Source organism: Amphiura filiformis, chromosome 2 (genome assembly GCF_039555335.1).
Source record: "Amphiura filiformis chromosome 2, Afil_fr2py, whole genome shotgun sequence".
Lineage (NCBI taxonomy): Eukaryota > Metazoa > Echinodermata > Ophiuroidea > Amphilepidida > Amphiuridae > Amphiura > Amphiura filiformis.
Window position 1 is genome coordinate 78994066 of NC_092629.1, and position 19606 is coordinate 79013671.

Consider the following 19606-nt stretch of genomic DNA (forward strand, 5'->3'; position numbering starts at 1 on the left):
ATACATGAATAAATTACAAGGAAACCATTCACCATAACTTTCAATTTAATTTGGTAATATGGGAACACTTTGTGCAAAGTGGACACATAAAATAATAACTACCAGGCTCCACTTGCTATGACATATAAAATAAGTATCTCACTTCCACAGTCGTCAAATAGTGATTTCGTTTGTTTTCATAATATCCAACCATTTCTCTTTATCATAATCCACAAAGACACAAGAGGATGAACTATATGGATGATGCCATACCCCTGTCTTTCCGTCCACCTATCACATGTCCACACTTGTGAATCCTCAACAGAGGCAAATTTAATGACTTTGACAGGTGCTTAATTGTAAAAGATAGTACCAGAAAAAGTTCTGTGAACTCAGAACTGGATCAATACATAACGGCTTAATAAGACACACAAGAAATTGACCAAGCATTCATCCACATCCAGGCCTAACTCTTATCGGAAATTTGTTCTTTAATAATTGCAATCACACCAACCACATGAGGTGGATATGAACATGTATTTGCAGTCCAGGATCATAGAAATGGCTAAATAGGCAGAATCTGGCATTGATAGCTATTGCACATAAATAAAGGGCTGGCATTCACTCAGAAAATGGAGCAATCTACACTGAAAGAGGAGAACTGCATTAATGTGTATTTCTGTGATCTGCAATGTGTTTTCTAATGCATTGCTCAAGGCGCACTTCTGTTCTGTGTTACATGACACGGATTAATGCGTTAACAGCTGTTCACATGGCGTGACACTCATATTGTTACTGTGTGTAATACTGTCATGCCGCACACACATTGTAGACAAACGGACACAATAAAGGCTTGTCACTGGCTGATACGTCCGCTGGCTTGAGAGTCTGACAGGGGCATAATTTCCGCTGTGTAGACCGCTCATTTGATCCAGATTTCAGAAGTACACATTGATGCAGATTAGGTATCCGTGTGGATTGCCCCAATATAAAGCAGCTGAGATGCAAAAACTCACCACACAATTAATTATGATGGCATCCTCACTCAACATGAAAAAAAAAAAAAAGATTTCAGAAAGGATCAAGAAAATGATACTCACAAAAGACACTTCAATGATACATGATTGTCAGGACTTGAGTTTTAAGGAGAGCAAATTATCACTCCACTTAATGCAGCTAACAATGTAAACTTGTCAATGACTTAGTGGCAGCTCTCCCAAACACTCCCTTAAACATCAAGTACAGAAATTTGAGGCACACCATTAATAATTTATTTTTTAAGGTCGTGTCCCCTTCAGGAGAGCAATTTGGTGCTCATCTTAAAGAGAACAATTCCCAGCACACCTTCAGGAGAACAGTTACAGACTCAAAATTCAGATTTAGGAGAGCAATTACCAGCTCATCTTTAAGATAGCATTATTGGAAGCACACAGTCAGAAGAGTAATTTGAAGTTCACCCTTAGGAGAGTAATAATTATAAACTCACCTTTAGGAGAGCAATTTGAAGCTCATCTTTTGAGCAGCAATTTAAAGCTCAACTTTAAATTGCTCATCGTTGGGAGAGCAATTTGAAGTTCATGATTAGGAAATTATTTTTGGAAGCTCACACCCAGGAGAGTAATTTGAAGCTCACCCTTAGGAGAGCAAAACTTAGAAACATTCAGGAGAGCAGTTGGGAGATCCTCTTTAGAGGTGCAATTTGAAGCATTTCAACAATTTTCAAAACTCAAGTCCTTTTGTTTTCTGCCTACCAGATTAAAAACAAATGATGGGGGCTATTCTCAAGCATAATAAACAGGCAGGAATCTTGAATGCGCACTGCATGTCCAGCAGATAGACAGGGTGGTTGCAGTAATTAACAAGCTGAAATCAACACAATTGTGCAACTGTCACTCCATCTTCTAATTGCTACACATAAAATGCTACTTCCTGATCTGGTAAAGCCTAGCATCATCTAGCCTAGAATAGACCATTTGACATCATTGTTTATCAACAAAGGCAAGGGACTGGTCTATTGATATGCTTGAACGAACCGCAACACTGTTCAATGGCTTTCTTGTACTAAATGAACTGTGGTGGGCAATTTAAAATGCTTGTGCCCTGATGAGCAAACACCAATGTGTATGCACACTACAGGGCAAAGAATAATGGAAATTGTCATAATTTGCGCTCATACTGCTGGGCTTCAAGTGGTCTATATGGACAGTGATTATACAGCTTAGGCGATGAAAAATAAAACCCTGTTCTGTGGACTCCACTGACCCAGATTTTGCATGTTTAAGCTTATTTTTTTATACCGAAGTGGATTGTTTTTGACCATTTTTTTTTGGTGCAAAAAAGTTGGGACAAGTTTTCGGTGATTTTTTAGGTCCATTTAAGCGTCTTTCAGAGAAAAAAATCTTTACCCGACCGACCCTACTTGTCAAGTTTGTCTGCCCGTAGGTTTTATACTACATACTCCCTTGACTACAGGCTCATTTGGTGTAGGCTTACATTACATTAGTATAGACCTCTAAAAGTCAGTATAAGATGGCACATGACCCTGTATAACTATAATTATACATCACAAAGGGATATTATTAAGTTGTGGCAACATTCACTAAAGCTACCACACATTTGCCAAAAATTTTGTTTACCATTTGACTTTTGTCTCCCCTGGGGACCCCATGTACTTTCCAAAGGTCATGTTCCATCTTATAGTGAATGGACTATATAGGCCTGTCATGGTTTGTATCAGTAACAGCTACATATCTTCATGGACATATGGTTCATAGAGATCACAACAATACAGTTATTTGAGCGTATCAATGTTTACCAAAAAAAAGACGACTCTCCAACCAAGTATGATATGAGTCTAGTGCCATAAATCAAGCCAGAAGGCAGTATGATGATGTAGCAGTTAGCAGGAGATATGTCCTTGTAGATGTAGCATTATCCTTAATGGAGATTGCCTCTATCAGCTTGGTCGACCTCTATAGCTTCAAACAGTGACTTGAAGTTTCCTGCTCCGAAACCCTGTTGGTGGGAAAAGCAGGAGAAAACATGCTAAACTTTAGTAAACTAACATACGCAGCAGAAATCAAGACTTTAGGTGCTGTAGTTTTGACAAAATCCAAGATTTTGAATAAAACCACTGAATAAGATGTTTAATCATTACGATTGAAATATTAGTCGAATGTAGCGATGCGATGTTCATAACACTGTATGTACATGACGGTGCAGGAAGGTCATAACACATCAAAAGGAACTACGTTATAGCTAAAATAATAGTTTCTCGATCATGTGAGCTCAATAGGCATGCAATGACAATTGCGTCGGCGTACAACGCCTACCACACACGCTTTGGGTAGCGCTGCATTTCCTGTGCATGCACAATCGATCGCGCTATCGTGTCATTCCACTAAACTTGCGACATTACGCAGTGCACGCAGTACATTCATACTCTCATGATCAAGAAACTATTATTTTCGCTATAGTCATGTTCGTCAGAGTGGCTGGGATTGACGACATAATGCTCTCAGTGGTATAAAAATAGCGATTTTCTTTGTAATACCTCATGATCTATTTGGGGGGGGGGCAAAATTAAACGGGGTCATATCCGACATTAAAAACTAACGTTTTGTGGAAAAAAAGAATCTATTTCATATGGAAATGATACAATTCGATGTCTACCCAGTGGCTGTTGCAAATTGCATTGAAACACAGGTACTTGACCAAATCCTGAAAGTTGAGGGAACAGGCCCCACCTATTTTTTAAACATTTTTTATGCCCCAGATCCGAATTATACTGCAAAATCCGGAAAGTTAGAACTCTGCATTAATCATCTTTTGTACAGGGGGGTATGTCGGCCAGTACTCAGGCTGTGATACGCCAAAGACGGCCAGGAAGAAAAAGAAAGAGAAGTGTGACTTACTTGATGGTTGTGCCTTTCAATGACTTCCAAGAAGAGAGTTGGTCTGTCTTGTACTGGCTTGGTGAAGATCTGGAGCAAGTATCCCTGGTCATCAAAATCAACCAGAATCTTCAATTTTTGCAGCTGTTATGGGATACAAATTCAGATAGTTGGTTGATTAAATGGATACGCAAAGATCGATAGCCAAGGATCTACATTATTCCCAGACTTTTTTTTTAAAGAGGACATGAACCCCTGCTAGGTAAAGAGGCAGACAGGAGAGGGCCAATGGGACTTACATGGACAAGACAAGCAAGAGACAGGAAGATTTGACAAAGTCATGAAGAGGGCTACACCCAACAATGGGTCAGTTGAAATCCATACACCTCCTATAGAAGAAATGATATTCATACTCCCTGCGTGGAAGATTAAGGTCATGTCTTCCATAGGGGGGGTCTGGATTTCAACTGGAATAGCCCATTTACAGATAGTTCTACAAAGCAAACATGCAAAACAACACCCCACTACTCTTTGTTGAAATATACTAATTTAATTGTCCTCACTTGCTGATTAGAGGCAGGTCTTGCCGTTTAAGGGCGAGCGATCGCGCTCGCTCGCCACCGCTCGCCCAAACTCGATTTCTAGTGAACTAATTTCCACTCGCCATTGACACTAAATATCCCGCACTGCGAATCTCCCAAAATCAGCCATCAAATCAGCCAATCCCGGGCAGCCAATTCAGCATTTAATCGATTCGTTGCCCCCTCCAAGCGGCGAAAGTGCTTTGTGCGCATTTCAACATAAATACCGTTTTAAGACCAAAGCTCTGCTAGTTTACTTGATTTTACCCAAATAAGTGATATTTTTGAAAATTCGACCACTCGCTTAGCATCATATGCTAGCGAGTGATTAGCCACTCGCCTTTAAAATCTAGACGGCAAGGCCTGCAGAGGGTGAACATTATCACATCTTCCATAAGTGCGGTGTATGGATTTCAAATGAAACGGACCAATGACTGAACACAGCCAAGTGAGAACCCTTCTGATTAGGTTGAAACAAGTTGAATTTATTTAGTTTCTGTTGATACATACCACATCCATATCCTCCTTAACAGTGATCTTGGCAGTTTTCAAACGTGCACGCAGGTTTGTGTAATACGTATCCGGCACGTTCAGAAACTGCATGCCTCGTGCTTTTAAGTTGGTGATGGTCTGGATGATGTTATCAGACCTCATGGCAATATGCTGGACACCGGCTGTGCCGTAATAGTCGACATACTCCTGCAAGTGAAGAAACAAAGTTGCATTAATACATGCCAAGAGCCTAAACAAGCCTGCATCAGTATAACCTACAAACATTAGAAACAGGACAAAAATTTGGCTTTGCCCACCCACAATGAGACAAAAATATTTACAAATATGCGGAAGAACATTTGGCTTTGCCTCTCAGTAAAAGGCTGGCTACGCCCTGACAAACATACACTGTGCACCCTCCCTTTTCATTTTTTACACCAAATTTCTTCCCCACCCACTTGAATCTGACTCTTTCTTTTCCCTGGTGCCGGCTCATTGATTGGCATTTGGGGGGGGCTAGTCCCAGATATATGCTACGGCAGGAGTTAAAGGGGTTCTTTTTATACTTAAATTTTATTATAAATTCTGGAAATGTACATTTTTTACACCAAATTTTTCCCCACTTACTTGAATCTGACTCTTTCTCTTCCCTGGTGCCGGCTCATTGATTGGCATTTTAATCGTCTCCTCAAAGTTTGTCACTACAATGGACCTGAGGGCGCTGTATTGCGTGTTAATCTGCTTGTCGTCGACAGACCAGAAACGATGGAACATCAGGTTCTTCTCATACCTGAAAGAAAAGTGGGCACTTTTTATTTGCAATTGTGTCTGCAAAATGAATCTGCTGAGCAAAATCTAAATTCATTTTCACTTTACATTCATGTGCCATTTGCAGTAAGCTCACGTTAGGAACCAAACTGATATCATTATTGCTAAACAGCTGTGAAACAGAGGAGGCTTAAAGGCATTCCTACAATGCACAATGATTGGGAAATCATGATTGGGAGATCAATATAACCTAATCTTAAAGGCAAAGTCCCCGTTACTACACACACACAAAATGGTAATTTTAAAATTGCAGCCAACGAGCTAATAGTTTAGACTTATCAAATTATTGGATTTTCTTATAGAAAACATTCTTCATGTCCCACTGCATTAATTTTATTCATAAGTCTCAATGTTTTAAATAAAAGAATGAAAACACCAGATATTTACACACAATCCCAATGCAAGGTATGGTCAACTGTGCCACATGTGTACAAAAGCCACACATACCAAGGTCAGAAACCTCATTGGGTTATGGGAATGTTTTTATACAGCCTCTGGCAGTGAAACTTTTAAAATCAATGATAGTTATAACAGGAAGTCGGACACATTCTAATTCAAATGTCTTAGAAAAAACTATGTTCTTTTCATTAACAAGTAACTTACCCAAAGATATCGAACCCGTCCCACAATGCACTTCTTCCATTTCAATAATCTGTACTGACTTGTTATTTAGTGCAACATGGGTCGATAGTTACAAAAGGTACATCAATGAACAAGAGCCCTCCAGATCTTGCAAATTATGTTTAATTCTTGGGTTGATAACCCATGTTTAGCAAGTCTATTCTCAACATGAAAACAAAGGGAACCTGTACAGGTATCATTTGATGTAGCAAGGGGATATATCATGTTGCAAAGGATTCTGGGAAGGGTAAGATATGTTCTCTGTAACTTACCATTAAGGACCGTCGATGTTAGGATTTTTAACAATCGATATATTGGTCACTCATTATCGATAATAATCGATAAATCGATTTTCCTCCCAATTTTAGTGACCTGAAAATTCAAGTCACTAAGCTTCAAAAGTTTGAATACTTGCGAATTGCTGCTGCCAGCGGAAAAGTCGGTGTCAAATCATTCGTGAAAAGATGTTTAAGTATGTGCATAAAATCATCAACATCACTCGGTCTCATTGATTCTAGAAGTTTTACATTTCAAAATACGTCTGTACTGACATAATTGCGGCGGTTAACACACTGCTTACGCCCAATTTTTGATTTTTTTTCATTATCGGCAACTCCGATATATCGATTTTCTTCCGAAAGTGATATCGGCGATATTGATATTATTGGACAACCGATTTTTTGATTATTATCGATTCATCGACGGTCCTTACTTACCATTCTGCGATCGGGGTCATTTCATCGTCTGGTTGATTGCCAACAAGATGATCTATGAATTTAATACCACCGGCAGGTCTGGAAATAGAAACAGTATTAACACATTAATGACTTATTAACACGTTTGCCGGGTTGGGGTGGTTGAGGAGATAGGGGGTGCCCACTTCCTAAAATGTGAGTTTTGCCCCACCCCCAAAAAAAATCATACAAAATGTGACAATTATCGTTTAACAAAATTGCCCAATTTTTTTCCCAACTTTGTTTTTCTCATAATCAGCCTAACCACTAGATATGATTTTGTTGTAATGTAAATGACAATATCAATGCATGCAATGCTTACAGACGGGGGCACAACCCCAGTCTTTGCCATTTGAACCAGACCCAGTCATTTTAGCATCATTCATAAATTCATAAAAGGATGTTTTAATAAATTGCCTTTTCAAAAGATGGAAATCCATAACTATGACTATTGAGTTTATATATCGGGGGTGTGATTCAAAGCTTGTGAAATATCCAGAAAATAGTAAAAAACATCCAGAAAAACAGCGTGAAATCGGGCAAAAAAACCTTAAAACAGGCTGAAAATTAATAAGATTGCAAAAAATTTTCGCCACAAAAAATCCGGAAAATTCCAGACAAATCACACCCCTGATATGTACAAAGGTATAATCAAGTGCTGAATCCAATATTCATTATCATTTTTTTTGTCTTAGAAAATAATAACTTACAAGTATCTACTTACAACAGTTTACAGAGTGGATCTTCATACATGGGGGGTTTATAGTTTGGCAGGAACAGCCCCTTGTATCCATTACGTTCCACAAACGTGTGGGTAGTCTCACCATACTACAGAAAAAGTGCAAGGAAAAACTTATTATTTACAGAGCAATCCAATGCATTGTGTGTGGGGGTGTGTGGACAAAGCAAGTAAATGCCACAATTACTTAATTCCCGTCGTTAATGCACTGTTTTTCCATGTAAATGCCACAAGGTCACTGATTCAAACCTCTTTTGACAGTACATATTAACGTACAGTTTTGCTTTGATTTAGATGTGTGTACATTCCTGGCCACAAAACCCTGAGATAATCCCTTGCCTGGGCAGACCTGGGCAAAACTATGATTCTCAGTCAGGACATTGGCTATTACTAGTGTAATTAGGACCTGGTGCAAAATCTGGCCGACTAACTCGTCAGCGTGCCCAGAACCCATAACGCTGACCTAAGACGATGCAACTATGCTGAGAAATAAATATACTGTTGCGATATGCAATAACAAAATGTGTGTCTGCCCGATAAAAAAGCAATGTTCATGCAACTGTTCATCAGCTTCATCGGACAAACTCCTGCATTTCACGCAACCGGCTTATATCACTGGACAACAATACCCCGACAAATTGCTGTCCGTGAGTGTGTTGAATGACAATTTGCAAGAAAATGGCAAGACATTGCAAAGTCAATGCGCATAATTGCTTGTAAAAACCAGCGACATGGCTACACTATTTTAGTTAATTGGTGTGCTGCGTCATGAAAATGCAAAACGCAGGAGAGCCATCAAAATGCTCCGAGACGATGTTGACTTATTTGGCGAGATTCTACACAGGGTCCTTACCTTAGTGTACTCCCATATTGGACATGGAGTGTGAACAAACAAACAACTGTAAATCCCTCTTGGTATTATGGTTTGGGTGATAAATAATGATAAACAAGCATGTACTTACCGTCTGGACTTGTCCAAATTTGACTGTACCATGTTCATCCGATTCTTCCCATATCTCTTTGGTCACAATGGCGCCCCTCTCCTTGGCTTTCTGAAATGGATAAAACATACAAAACATTATGTAATACAACAAGAGCTGGGTAACCAAATACACCCAAATGTCTTGGGAATACACCCAAATGTTGTGGAATACACCCAAATATTGTCGGAATACACCCAGATGTTGTCGGAATACACCCAAATGTTGTCGGAATACCCACAAATGTTGTCGGAATTAGGCCTGTTATTGACTGTCGTAGTATCGTCGATATGACACTAAATCCGACATGTCGAAATAAATTGTCCTTTTTTGACACTTTACGACACATATCAAAAAGAAAAAAATGAAACTTCCATGCTATTTTGTCTGAATAAGTGTACCGTACGATCATGTTTTCATCAGAAAGTCTAAAATTACCTCCTGAAGTTGACCCGAACCCGGAAGTAGAACGAACCAGGAAGTATGTTTACACCTGAAGTCGGCAATCGTAACTCATATCGGCCTGATTTTAAGCTGATCTATCGACTTATTTCAGCATTTTAAAATCTCATTACGAGTTTCGACACATGTTGATTGTCGTATTTTTTCCTCAACAAACATGTGTAGATAACAGGCCTACTCAGAATACACCCAAATGTCGTGGGAATACACCCAAAGTTCTTGGGAACACATCTAGATGTCTTGGGAATACATTGCAAATTTTGATGTAATTTGCTCTACTTTCAGTTTAATTATAAATGAAGTATTCAAAGCAACATTTCTTTCGAAAATGTGATGGTTTATTGATCTATTGGCTTAATGCTCTGAAAACTGATTTTATTTGTGGGGATTTCAAAACGGGAAGTGATATTTGGCAGAACATTTTGAGAATTCTCCCTTGGGGTGTGTGTACACATCATTATTGCATAGATATTAACTAACCTTTATAATCCACTCAATGTCTTCAACCTCAAAGGCCACATCCTTGACACCATCACCATGTTTCTGTTCATGGGCTCCCATCTCTGGCAAGGACAAATAATTACGGTTTAACAGAGTGGCACAATAGGTTTCGTTAAAAGTTCCAGATAATTATGATGATGACTACTCTCAGTACTCCCTATTCCAGAAAAATACAGCACTTATTTTTGGAATTAAATAAAAAACTATGTTTCATTTGGCAAAACAGGATAATATTTTTTAATCAAAAAAAAAAAAAGTGCTGTATTCTTCTGGAATAGGGAGTAGTAGTGATGACAATGACAATGATAATAATGATGGTAATGCTGATGATACTACTGCTACTTCTACTGATGGCACCAGTTATTCTTTTTTAATTTCTAAAAAATGGTGGAAAAAGATGGCTTAACAGCAACCAGTCAAATGATTTTGAAGGCTCAGAAATCTGATGTGAATCTGTGAATTGATTCTCGCAAAGATTTCTCGTAAAATATCAATAGCGCGAATCCATGGGGATTTGTGTGAACATTACGACAGTGGCGACAGTTTACAGAGGCCAGAGCAAGGAAAACAATTTGAAACACTGTGATTGACCATGGTTTGTCTACTTTATGCATACCCTTCGTTATCAAAGCAACTGAACAGGGTTATAGCTAGCCCAAGTTGAGTGCCGGCTAATTTTACTATCCAATAAAGGGCTGGGCTCAGGGCACAATCTTTTTAGCGAACACACAGGATCGGGGAATAGGCTAAGGGTATACCCCAAAAACTCTTTTTATGATGAATAAAACATTTGTGGGGAAAAAAAAAATAATTAAAAAAAAAAAAATTTTTAGTGCTGGTCACCCCCGACCGGCATGGCTATAACCCTGCAACTGAACCTCCAAAAGGACGACTTGTGGTTTAATTTACCTCGATCATTATTATATACAGGGCTTCAACCCAACTCTTGCAAAAATATAGGGATAATATAGGACCATTTTGGGGAAAAATATAGGGATAATATAGGAATATTTTAGCAAAAATATAGTTAAAATATAGGGCAAATGATGGATATATATGTAGGATAGAGGATTTTTATCGACATATATGCTGGCAAAGTTATGTAATAATCAGATGAACTACCATAGCAATAGGTGAAAACAATTTTTGAATATACCGCGCTGCACTGGTATGTTCACACAGTACCTCTGCATTGAACCATATCATGCTGATCACTCACACCTTAAGATTAGTATCTTTGAAAAGACCAGTATTGTATTCAATCTATGATTGCAGACATACACAGGTGATGAGTGCAACCTGCTTGTAGTGCAGCACAATATATTCAAAATTGTTTTCACCTATTGCTATGGTAGTTAATCCGATTTATTATGTCACTTCGCGAGAGTTTTTTACAGAAACTGTACAATATTTACTGTATTGAACAGTTTCTTACTATTGCGGGCCCGCATAATTTGCCGGTAATGGTTGTTTCCATTTCCCCTCAGCATATCCTATCCACCACTCAAGAAAGCCTGTGATCATGTGCAATGAATTGGGGATAAATGTGTTACGTGCTCAAATTTTGATAAAATTGTTTTTGTTTCACACAAAAGTAAGACCTTACACGTGCACATGAAAATGTAGAAGAAACATGACTTCAGTAAAATTGATGTATGGAATGATACATAAATTTGCTGCACAGTATCTTCCAGTGGCGTAGATTTCTTTTTGACATGGGGGGATGGGGTTGGAAAAACTTCTTGAAGTACAATGAATCCAGTTCCTTTTGGCAGCCAAATAAGTTTATGGTACAAATGGGCGCGAAGCGGGCAAAAAATTACAATATTGAAGCTAAAATGATGAAATATGGTGCAAAAGTTGAATATATTTGTGCGAAGTGCACAAAAAATTGGCACTTTGGGGGCTAAAATGGCCAAATATGAGGTTAATTTGGTCAGAAACCCACATACAGGCATCAACATTGGGGGGATGATTGAATGGGCCATCCCCACCCCGGCAAAATATTGGAGGATTTACCCCCTGGGGTCTATGCCTATGGTATCTTCAAATTATATCTTAATGTATAATGGAAGTGCAGCGGACCATTTGGTTTTTATCACAGCTGTCTTAATCTATGATATGCCTGACAACCTATCTCCGATAGAGAGAGGGAGTGAGAGATTATTTGCCAATGACTGCATTGTGTAGCAAGAAATCAAATCTGGAAAGGTTTCAGGATTATTCAAAATGAAATAAACTATATCAGTGTGCAACTGGGAAACCAACCGGAAAATGGATTTCAATCACTCCAAATGCTTTTTAATGAGAGTCACTCATAAAAACAAGCAAATTGTAAACCAGAGCAACAAGTATAATATGGTCTGCTTGGCGAAGTGGATTATTACCCTTACCTGGGAGTAGAACTCTCATCAAACCTTACCTGGAACAGACACATAAATCAGATCACCATAAAAGCAAACAGAACTTTGGGACTTCTTCAAAGAAACTTATCCTCTTATGACAAGTCAACAAAGGAGATGGTGTAAAAAGCACTTGCCTGCCAACTGTTGGAATATTGTCAGACAATAATGGGATCCTCACCAGAGAAACAACATTGACACCCGGCATTGACACCCATGACAATTAAATTCAGAGGTGTGCAGCCCAGTTTGTCCATAATGACTATTCCTGACACAACCAGATGCGCACCATCATGGTCACCTTTGAAGTCACAGATGGACAATGTGGACATGAACAAACTCACCAAATCTGCCCACATCTAAGCTGCTGAATCGTGTTCTTATCGCACACTTACATTATGCGAACACATCATGTGATCATTGAAGATCTACAAGCATGCCCCCATTGTGTGGCAATGTGCGCATTGTGTGTCGTGTCATAATGAATAGCTGAAACCAATCAAATTGTGTGTAATCTTGGCAAGACACACAAACTGAATAAGAATTTGAAATCATAGTTATTTTTAAAACAAAATGTCAGTAAATTATATTTCTCCATCTATATACCAAGTTATGTGGTGTTTCAAAACTTCATATCAATTCAATATTTCATAAATAGCCAAAATACAAAAGAGCACTTGACTTAGTTCCTCAGTTGTCTTCATTGGGACACAATATTATAAAGCAAAAATAATGATTTGGTCAAATCAGTGCATGTAAAAACATATATGTACATTTTGATAAAATAAATATAGGAATTATAGGGCATTTTGCAACTATATAGGGAAATATAGGAAAAGTTCAAAAATATAGGAAATATATAGGAAATATAGGGCCGGTTGAAGCCCTGTATGAAACAAAGATGACCGGGCAGTAGTATTATTTTGAGCAGCATGACCTGCAGATACATGAATCAAGGCAGTTCTAAATTTGCGCTGAATCTACTTTAAGGGGTACTACACCCATTGATTTTTTTGCATTTTTTGCATTTTGTGAAGAAATTACAAAAAAAAAATTGGACAAAATGGTATGCAAAATGAAGGGCAAATCTTCTCGTTTTATTGGTGGCATCGGTATCAACGTAGCTTACATGCTTTTAAAAGTAGAAGCCAAAAGGTGGTACATCACTGATGATTTAAATTCACTTCATTTTGGAAAGCTTAATATCAACGGATTTCGTTAAAATTTTGGATATGGGTTGCTAACACGTTAGGGAAATAAAGTTGATATGTAAAAGGGGAATAAGTGGTTCCTGATTTCTTTTATGACTTCATGAACTTGGTGCTCCACAACTATCAAAAAGGAACTGGTTAAAATGCTTCTATTTTCAATGTTGAGCTATATTTTGTATTTTTAACTTCATGCGACATTATTTCACTGAAACTTAATTAAGCCATAGGTAACAGGTTACCACAACCATACTACAGCAATGTTGAAAAAAATTGTATTTCTTGTCACCTATACCACCATATTGGGTAGTTTTCCGTAAGCTTAGCTTTTGTGATTTTGGTAACTATTTTATATTTATTTGTGAAATCCATCTCAACTAGGCATTCTAAATTGTACTCACCATTTACATCCCAAGGTATATTAGTATATCCACCTTGCACTTCTCGATATATATCCAGTTAAAGACAGAATATCAAAATTATTCCTCATTATGATACATTTTGTATCACAGACTCTCACATGTGTATTCAAAATTGATGCTTAATTTTGACCTGAACCAATTGACCTATAACCTGACATACGGTGACCTAATAGCCTTTTCTTCTCCTAACAACACATCAATAACAACATCAATATCAAATTGACTAATGACTATGCATCTATTGTGTAAGTGTTTATTTAATTTATTCAGTGTTATATATTTTGCAAGCACCACTAGATTTTCTATAGAGAGTATAACAAAGGAAAATGTATTCTATTCATGTACCCTACTTGAACATGTTGAAAAGAATAAATTATGGTTTGTTATGAAACACGCATCTGAGTTACCAGGATACGGTAAACAAAAAATGTATAGGGCTAAAATGACTTACTATACAATGGTTTAAAAACACCTTTTTATTTATTTTTAAATTTTTTTATTTCACATGATCCGTGCATATATCGCCTCGCTATAAATGAAAAAATATTTTTTTAGACCAATCAAACCAATATATGGGTGTAGTACGCCCTTAATCAAGGATTCCCACAAAATTCTTCTGGCATACGGATTCGCACACACTGTCACAGATTTCTAGGCCTGATTTGTATAATTTTAAGTCAAGGCTGTGGTTACTTACCTTCAGTAATTGCTCCTGTTGGATTCAAGCAAGATTTGAACACAAAAAACACCTGAAAAATATGAAATAAACAAATATTACTACATGAATATAACTTAGAAGCAACTTGGTCACTCAATTTATTTGTGTCTCAATCATTGCAAATATAACTAGTCAGAGGTAAAGAACTACACTCACCAGATTCTTTAACCCCTGAGCACGATCTGCCGATCTAACATTGCCTCCGAATAGTCAATTACATGATATCTTCATTTTAATCACCAATCAGATTGGAACTTTGCAAACGTAAACAATTCACCCCAATTGTTTGCGTTGCTGATTGGTCCAATTGATAATGAAAACTTCTTTTTGACTAACGGGGTTAATATTACATACATACATACATCATCATTTTATTTCATTCAAATCAACATACAAAATATATATAAAAGACACAAAAATTTGAATGAGGAGATGCTCAAAAGGCCCAAAGACCAGAAGCGAGCACCCCCTTACACTACCCTAAGTTACAACATACAAGTACACAAACGTAACAAATAAAAGAAAAAAGAAAGAGGAGAAGAACATGCAAAGAAAGAACTTAAATATTTATAACATTTCAATAAATAGACATTCCACAGTTCACACAAGAAATTGATAGTTGGGGTTGGGGGAGGTCATTAAATAATGCCTAAATATTACTGCCACCTCCAGAGGAAAACTGCTGCACAGCTACTTTATTGGCACCTAATACACACACTGGTACTAGACTGGTGTTGCACTGGTACTCTAGAATACCCGCAAAGTAGCTGGGCAACTGTTACAGTGTATCTCTGGGGTGGCAGCAATAGGAATCTGATAGTGTAGTGTAGTTTTGCGGTACTGGGAGTGAATGTGAATTATATTTGTTTTGGAGTTATAATTAATTTAAGTTTGTTCACAAAAGTGGTCTATAGCTTCCTCTGTCTTGATTCTTCATCCCATGATGTACCGCCCAAAAAGTATTGGAATGAAAAAACAGTAGTTCCCGGTATACAAAGTTGAAACCCATTCAAATACATGTACATGTAGCTAATTTACATACTGTCAGTATATAAATTGCAGATTCATGTAAATACCTTATTTTGTCTTAAATACACAGATTTCGTCCGGCCACCAGCAGGTTATGTTAGCACATCAATGACAATGGCAAAGGTACCAAAATCTGAATTTTAATCATTTTTACGATCGTCCAGATGAGTAAGGATAGTACTATTAGTAGAATATCAACCAATGCAGGGACTACCATTTGAGAGGAGTGAGAGCAATCACTTCTCTGCAGCTCTTCTTAAGTTGCATTTGCAAGAGTGATTTATAGCTCCTCTAGATGACTAGTTAAATTCATTATGGCCATGTGTTTTGAACTCGCCACGCAAAAAGGGTGGCGGCGTTGCATTTTTCCAGATCCTTTCACCAAAAATGTTTATAACTTGACAACCACATGTACTACAGACGTAAGTTTGGTGTCAATTTAAAGCTGAAACTCCATACTACATGCTGTGCGAAATTCAATGTGTGTTTTAGGGTGTTGGAGATATGTCCATTTATTTTTGGAATATTCAGGGTGGCGGTGGCTGAGGAAGCGGTGGCTGAGGAAGCGGGCTGTACAATCCTTATGGAAGTCACAGCATCATGAGCATTGCAGTTATTTTTTAAATTGCTCCCATTTGCAAATTATAAGGCCCCTCTCCATGTAACTTGGACTCAAGTGTCCATAAGTAAAGAGGTATTAGATAAGCTATGTTTTAGGGCAAAGGTGGGGTCAAAGGTCACAGGTCAAAGGTCATTTTCCGAAACAGTAAGAAAATAGGTATGCCCTACCCCTATACAAGTATACATTTTCTGAAGGGAAATTTCCTGGGGAGTTCAAATATGATAAGCAATTAAAGATAGGGGAAAAGGTTAAAAAAATATGTCTTGAAAGATAAAAAATGAAAAAGTTAAATTTTAGCTGACAATTTCAGTCTGGACAACTTAACAATTACCCCTTACAATATTTTTAATGGCATATTTGGATTGCTCATGCAATTTCCTTTCAGGAAATGTATAGTTTGTATGGGGTGGAGTGCATATTTAAAATTTTATGTCAATTTCAACCTCGGAAGGCGTAAATCAGCTCAAAAAGGCTGTGCAACGCAAAATGGGGCGAGTTCAAGACACATGGCCTTATGCATCTTGAAGAGATCAGAAGATCATTCTACAGAGATGTGATCATCATCTGGTTAGTGGGTACTGGTTTTGGTCAAGTGCTGTCTTTATTATATTTCTCACCTTGTTTTGCCTGACGACATGTGCCACCACTTGCCTGCTACCTGTTTCCAATCCCATGTACCCATGGGGCTCAAACCCCATGCGGGTACAATAGAAGGATGCTGCCTATAATGAAACAATTAACTTATATTAGGATGGTTACAAAATTAGGACAAGAGAGTCATAAACACTACAAGATTCTTAATATTGTGGCCGCCTGGCGCCTGCACAGGTACACCATCGCCAAGGTACCTGACTGGTACAGAACCTTAGCCTACATAGTACCAATGCTGCTACTACACAGGAACATAAAATTATCTACTATTTCCATGACAGGACCCACCAGCAGTGTTACTACACTGGTACTCCCAGGTAAAGCACAGTACCAGCCAAATACCTTGACGAAGGTGTACCTGTGCAGGCGGCCTCAATAGGAATCGTGTATTATGTAGAATTAATTGTTGAGTTGAGTTTATCCATTTTAGGTATGAATGCATACCTGTAAATTAGGATTAGCGATGTCATGGTACATGCATGTGCCACATCATGCAGACTCCAACTGATGTATTACACACACGCTACACAGTCAAGAAGTATAACTGGTTACGCTATTAATGAAAGTTGATTCCCAGTTTCCTGTTAATACCTGACTCCGGTCAGAAAGAAATGTCGATCAAATATTTCATTATTTTCCATTAAATTTCATTATTTCACATTTTTCAAGTTTTTAAGAAAAAAAAGGATAGTTTTAATGTCATCTTTCACGTCCGAGACGTATTTTAAGCACTTTTACGCCGACCCTGGCCGGCAAATTGTATTGTAAAACGTTGATTGATAAACCCGAATAGTCTTTGCAAACGCTGGGTTTATTAACTATGTGGTAAAATGGCGATAACGTACAGCGCATTTATTGGAGACTAGCAATTCCCTGCGTCCAATTTTCTCCTATCACTGAAAATGGATAGACCGAACACAAAGAGAAGCAGCCAAGTTCGCGGTCCGAACAGCGTATGAAAAAATATGAAAGCATTTCTACCGTGCATTGTCATGATTGTGTAGCACGCTATGGACAACATCAAAATAAATAAAATAAATAAAGTTTAAGGCGCGTGAAAGTCAATTCCGAGTTTACCGTCGCCCGCGTCACTTTTTGGAAACCAAAAATACCCCCCCCCCAAAAAAGCCAAAATAATTCATTATTTTCAAAGTACCGGTATCAGTGTTTTCACCAGTTTTAGCAATTGGAAACATATATATTTTTGTTTGTAAAACATATAAATTCATAACTTGGAAGCAAAACCAGGCTCTGTTGTAACTTTTCTAGTCCCTACCTTTCGTGAAAATTTCTTTGTCGCATTTATTTCCATTTTGCTTTTTTCAACATGCATTTTAGGTCAATAATGAAATCTGATGAAATAATGAAAAATGAAAAAGTCACCTCACCAACCTGGAAAAAAAAAGTGACGATAAACTCGGAATTGACTTTCATGGGCCTAAAGTCAAATTATTGTTTTTCTTAGAAATATATATGTATAAATTTAATAAAATAAACTTATAATAAAATGTTTTTTGTCAATTTCTTGCATGCTAATAATTAAAACTTGTTTTGAAAATATTTGAGCGAAGCGTGGTCATTTACTACTTTATTATTTTATTTGGGCCTCAAAACATAGAATTCCGTAATTAACTTTTGCACGGATAAATGAAAGTTTGAAAATAATGAATAATGAAAGAAACAGTCACCTACCCAGTCATGAAAAACTATGTAACAGCAAACTGGGAATCAACTTTCATTAGCCCTCTGAATAGCCTAATCAATGTCATGAATGTTGTCATACACAGACACACCTCCACCATCAACCAATGAAATGCCTCACAACTGACACACACCACGTGCCGAAGGTCACACATACCCACGTGTGCCGATACCCAATCAATAATAATGTACATGCACCACAGCTCATGCGATGTTTGACGTAGTGGAAAAAGCTCGGGGAAATCGACCCGCGTACAGATGTGCATGCGTGCATAAAATGATCAACTGTAATACTATCATGATGTAACAAACATTGTTAATATATTCTCCTACCTGTTTTGCATTTCCAACCCAAAATGTGACGTGATCAAAGGCAACAAAACGACCGCCTTCTGGCTGAAAAAGTAAGAGTATAAAAATCTTGTTAAAAATACATCTCATGCTGTGTGAGTGATTGAAAGTGAACTGAAACGAGAAAAGTCAAAAGAGAGCTCGATAAAAATCACTCAAAATAAACCAAAATAACAAGCTTACCTTAGGTCCTTTGTCTGTGTAGGAAGTCTGAAATACAGAAAAATAGATAAGCACAAATTAATTATAAAATAGAAGCATTTATAAACCAAATTTAAACCCATGTTTTGGATACATACCATCGTGAATAGTCTTGTGATCCTCTCTCGTTCTGCACGAAGTCGCTTAGGCAATCGCATTGCCAACTGCAAAGTTCATCATCTTCAGTTGCCGTTTTTACAAGCAAGACATATTGTGTATGGGATATGATGCTATCTTAAATTTCCTAAAATAGACCATTTTTCCTAGGCAGTTCCGGAAAAATTATGAATCACCGGAGCTTTAGAGGTTAATTGCGTATAACTAAGGTAATGATAAATTTATTGCTCGTATGATCGTCTGACTCTGAGCACGAGCAAGTTTAAATAGTTTTTGGCATAATTTCTTTTCCAAAATAAATCATTCCGCGAGTCAAAGAATGGCAACACTGTACACAATTAGGGCGCACTCCACCAAATGATCTTTTAGGTGAA

The 19606-nt window shown here is 37.7% G+C and overlaps 1 protein-coding gene across 1 annotated transcript; it reads right to left on the reverse strand.

The window, feature by feature from the left end:
• Positions 1-1726: 1726 nt before the first annotated feature.
• LOC140146661 (4-hydroxyphenylpyruvate dioxygenase-like) lies at positions 1727-19288 on the reverse strand. Its single transcript, XM_072168531.1, has 13 exons — positions 19214-19288; positions 19098-19124; positions 18897-18959; positions 16829-16933; positions 14540-14591; positions 9790-9872; positions 8830-8919; positions 7853-7956; positions 7111-7188; positions 5573-5735; positions 4964-5152; positions 3894-4016; positions 1727-2994 (listed from the first exon to the last, which is right to left on the reverse strand). Exons 1-13 carry the CDS (start codon positions 19271-19273, stop codon positions 2917-2919), a joined length of 1215 nt encoding a protein of 404 aa, XP_072024632.1. The 5' UTR covers positions 19274-19288; the 3' UTR covers positions 1727-2916.
• Positions 19289-19606: the final 318 nt, after the last annotated feature.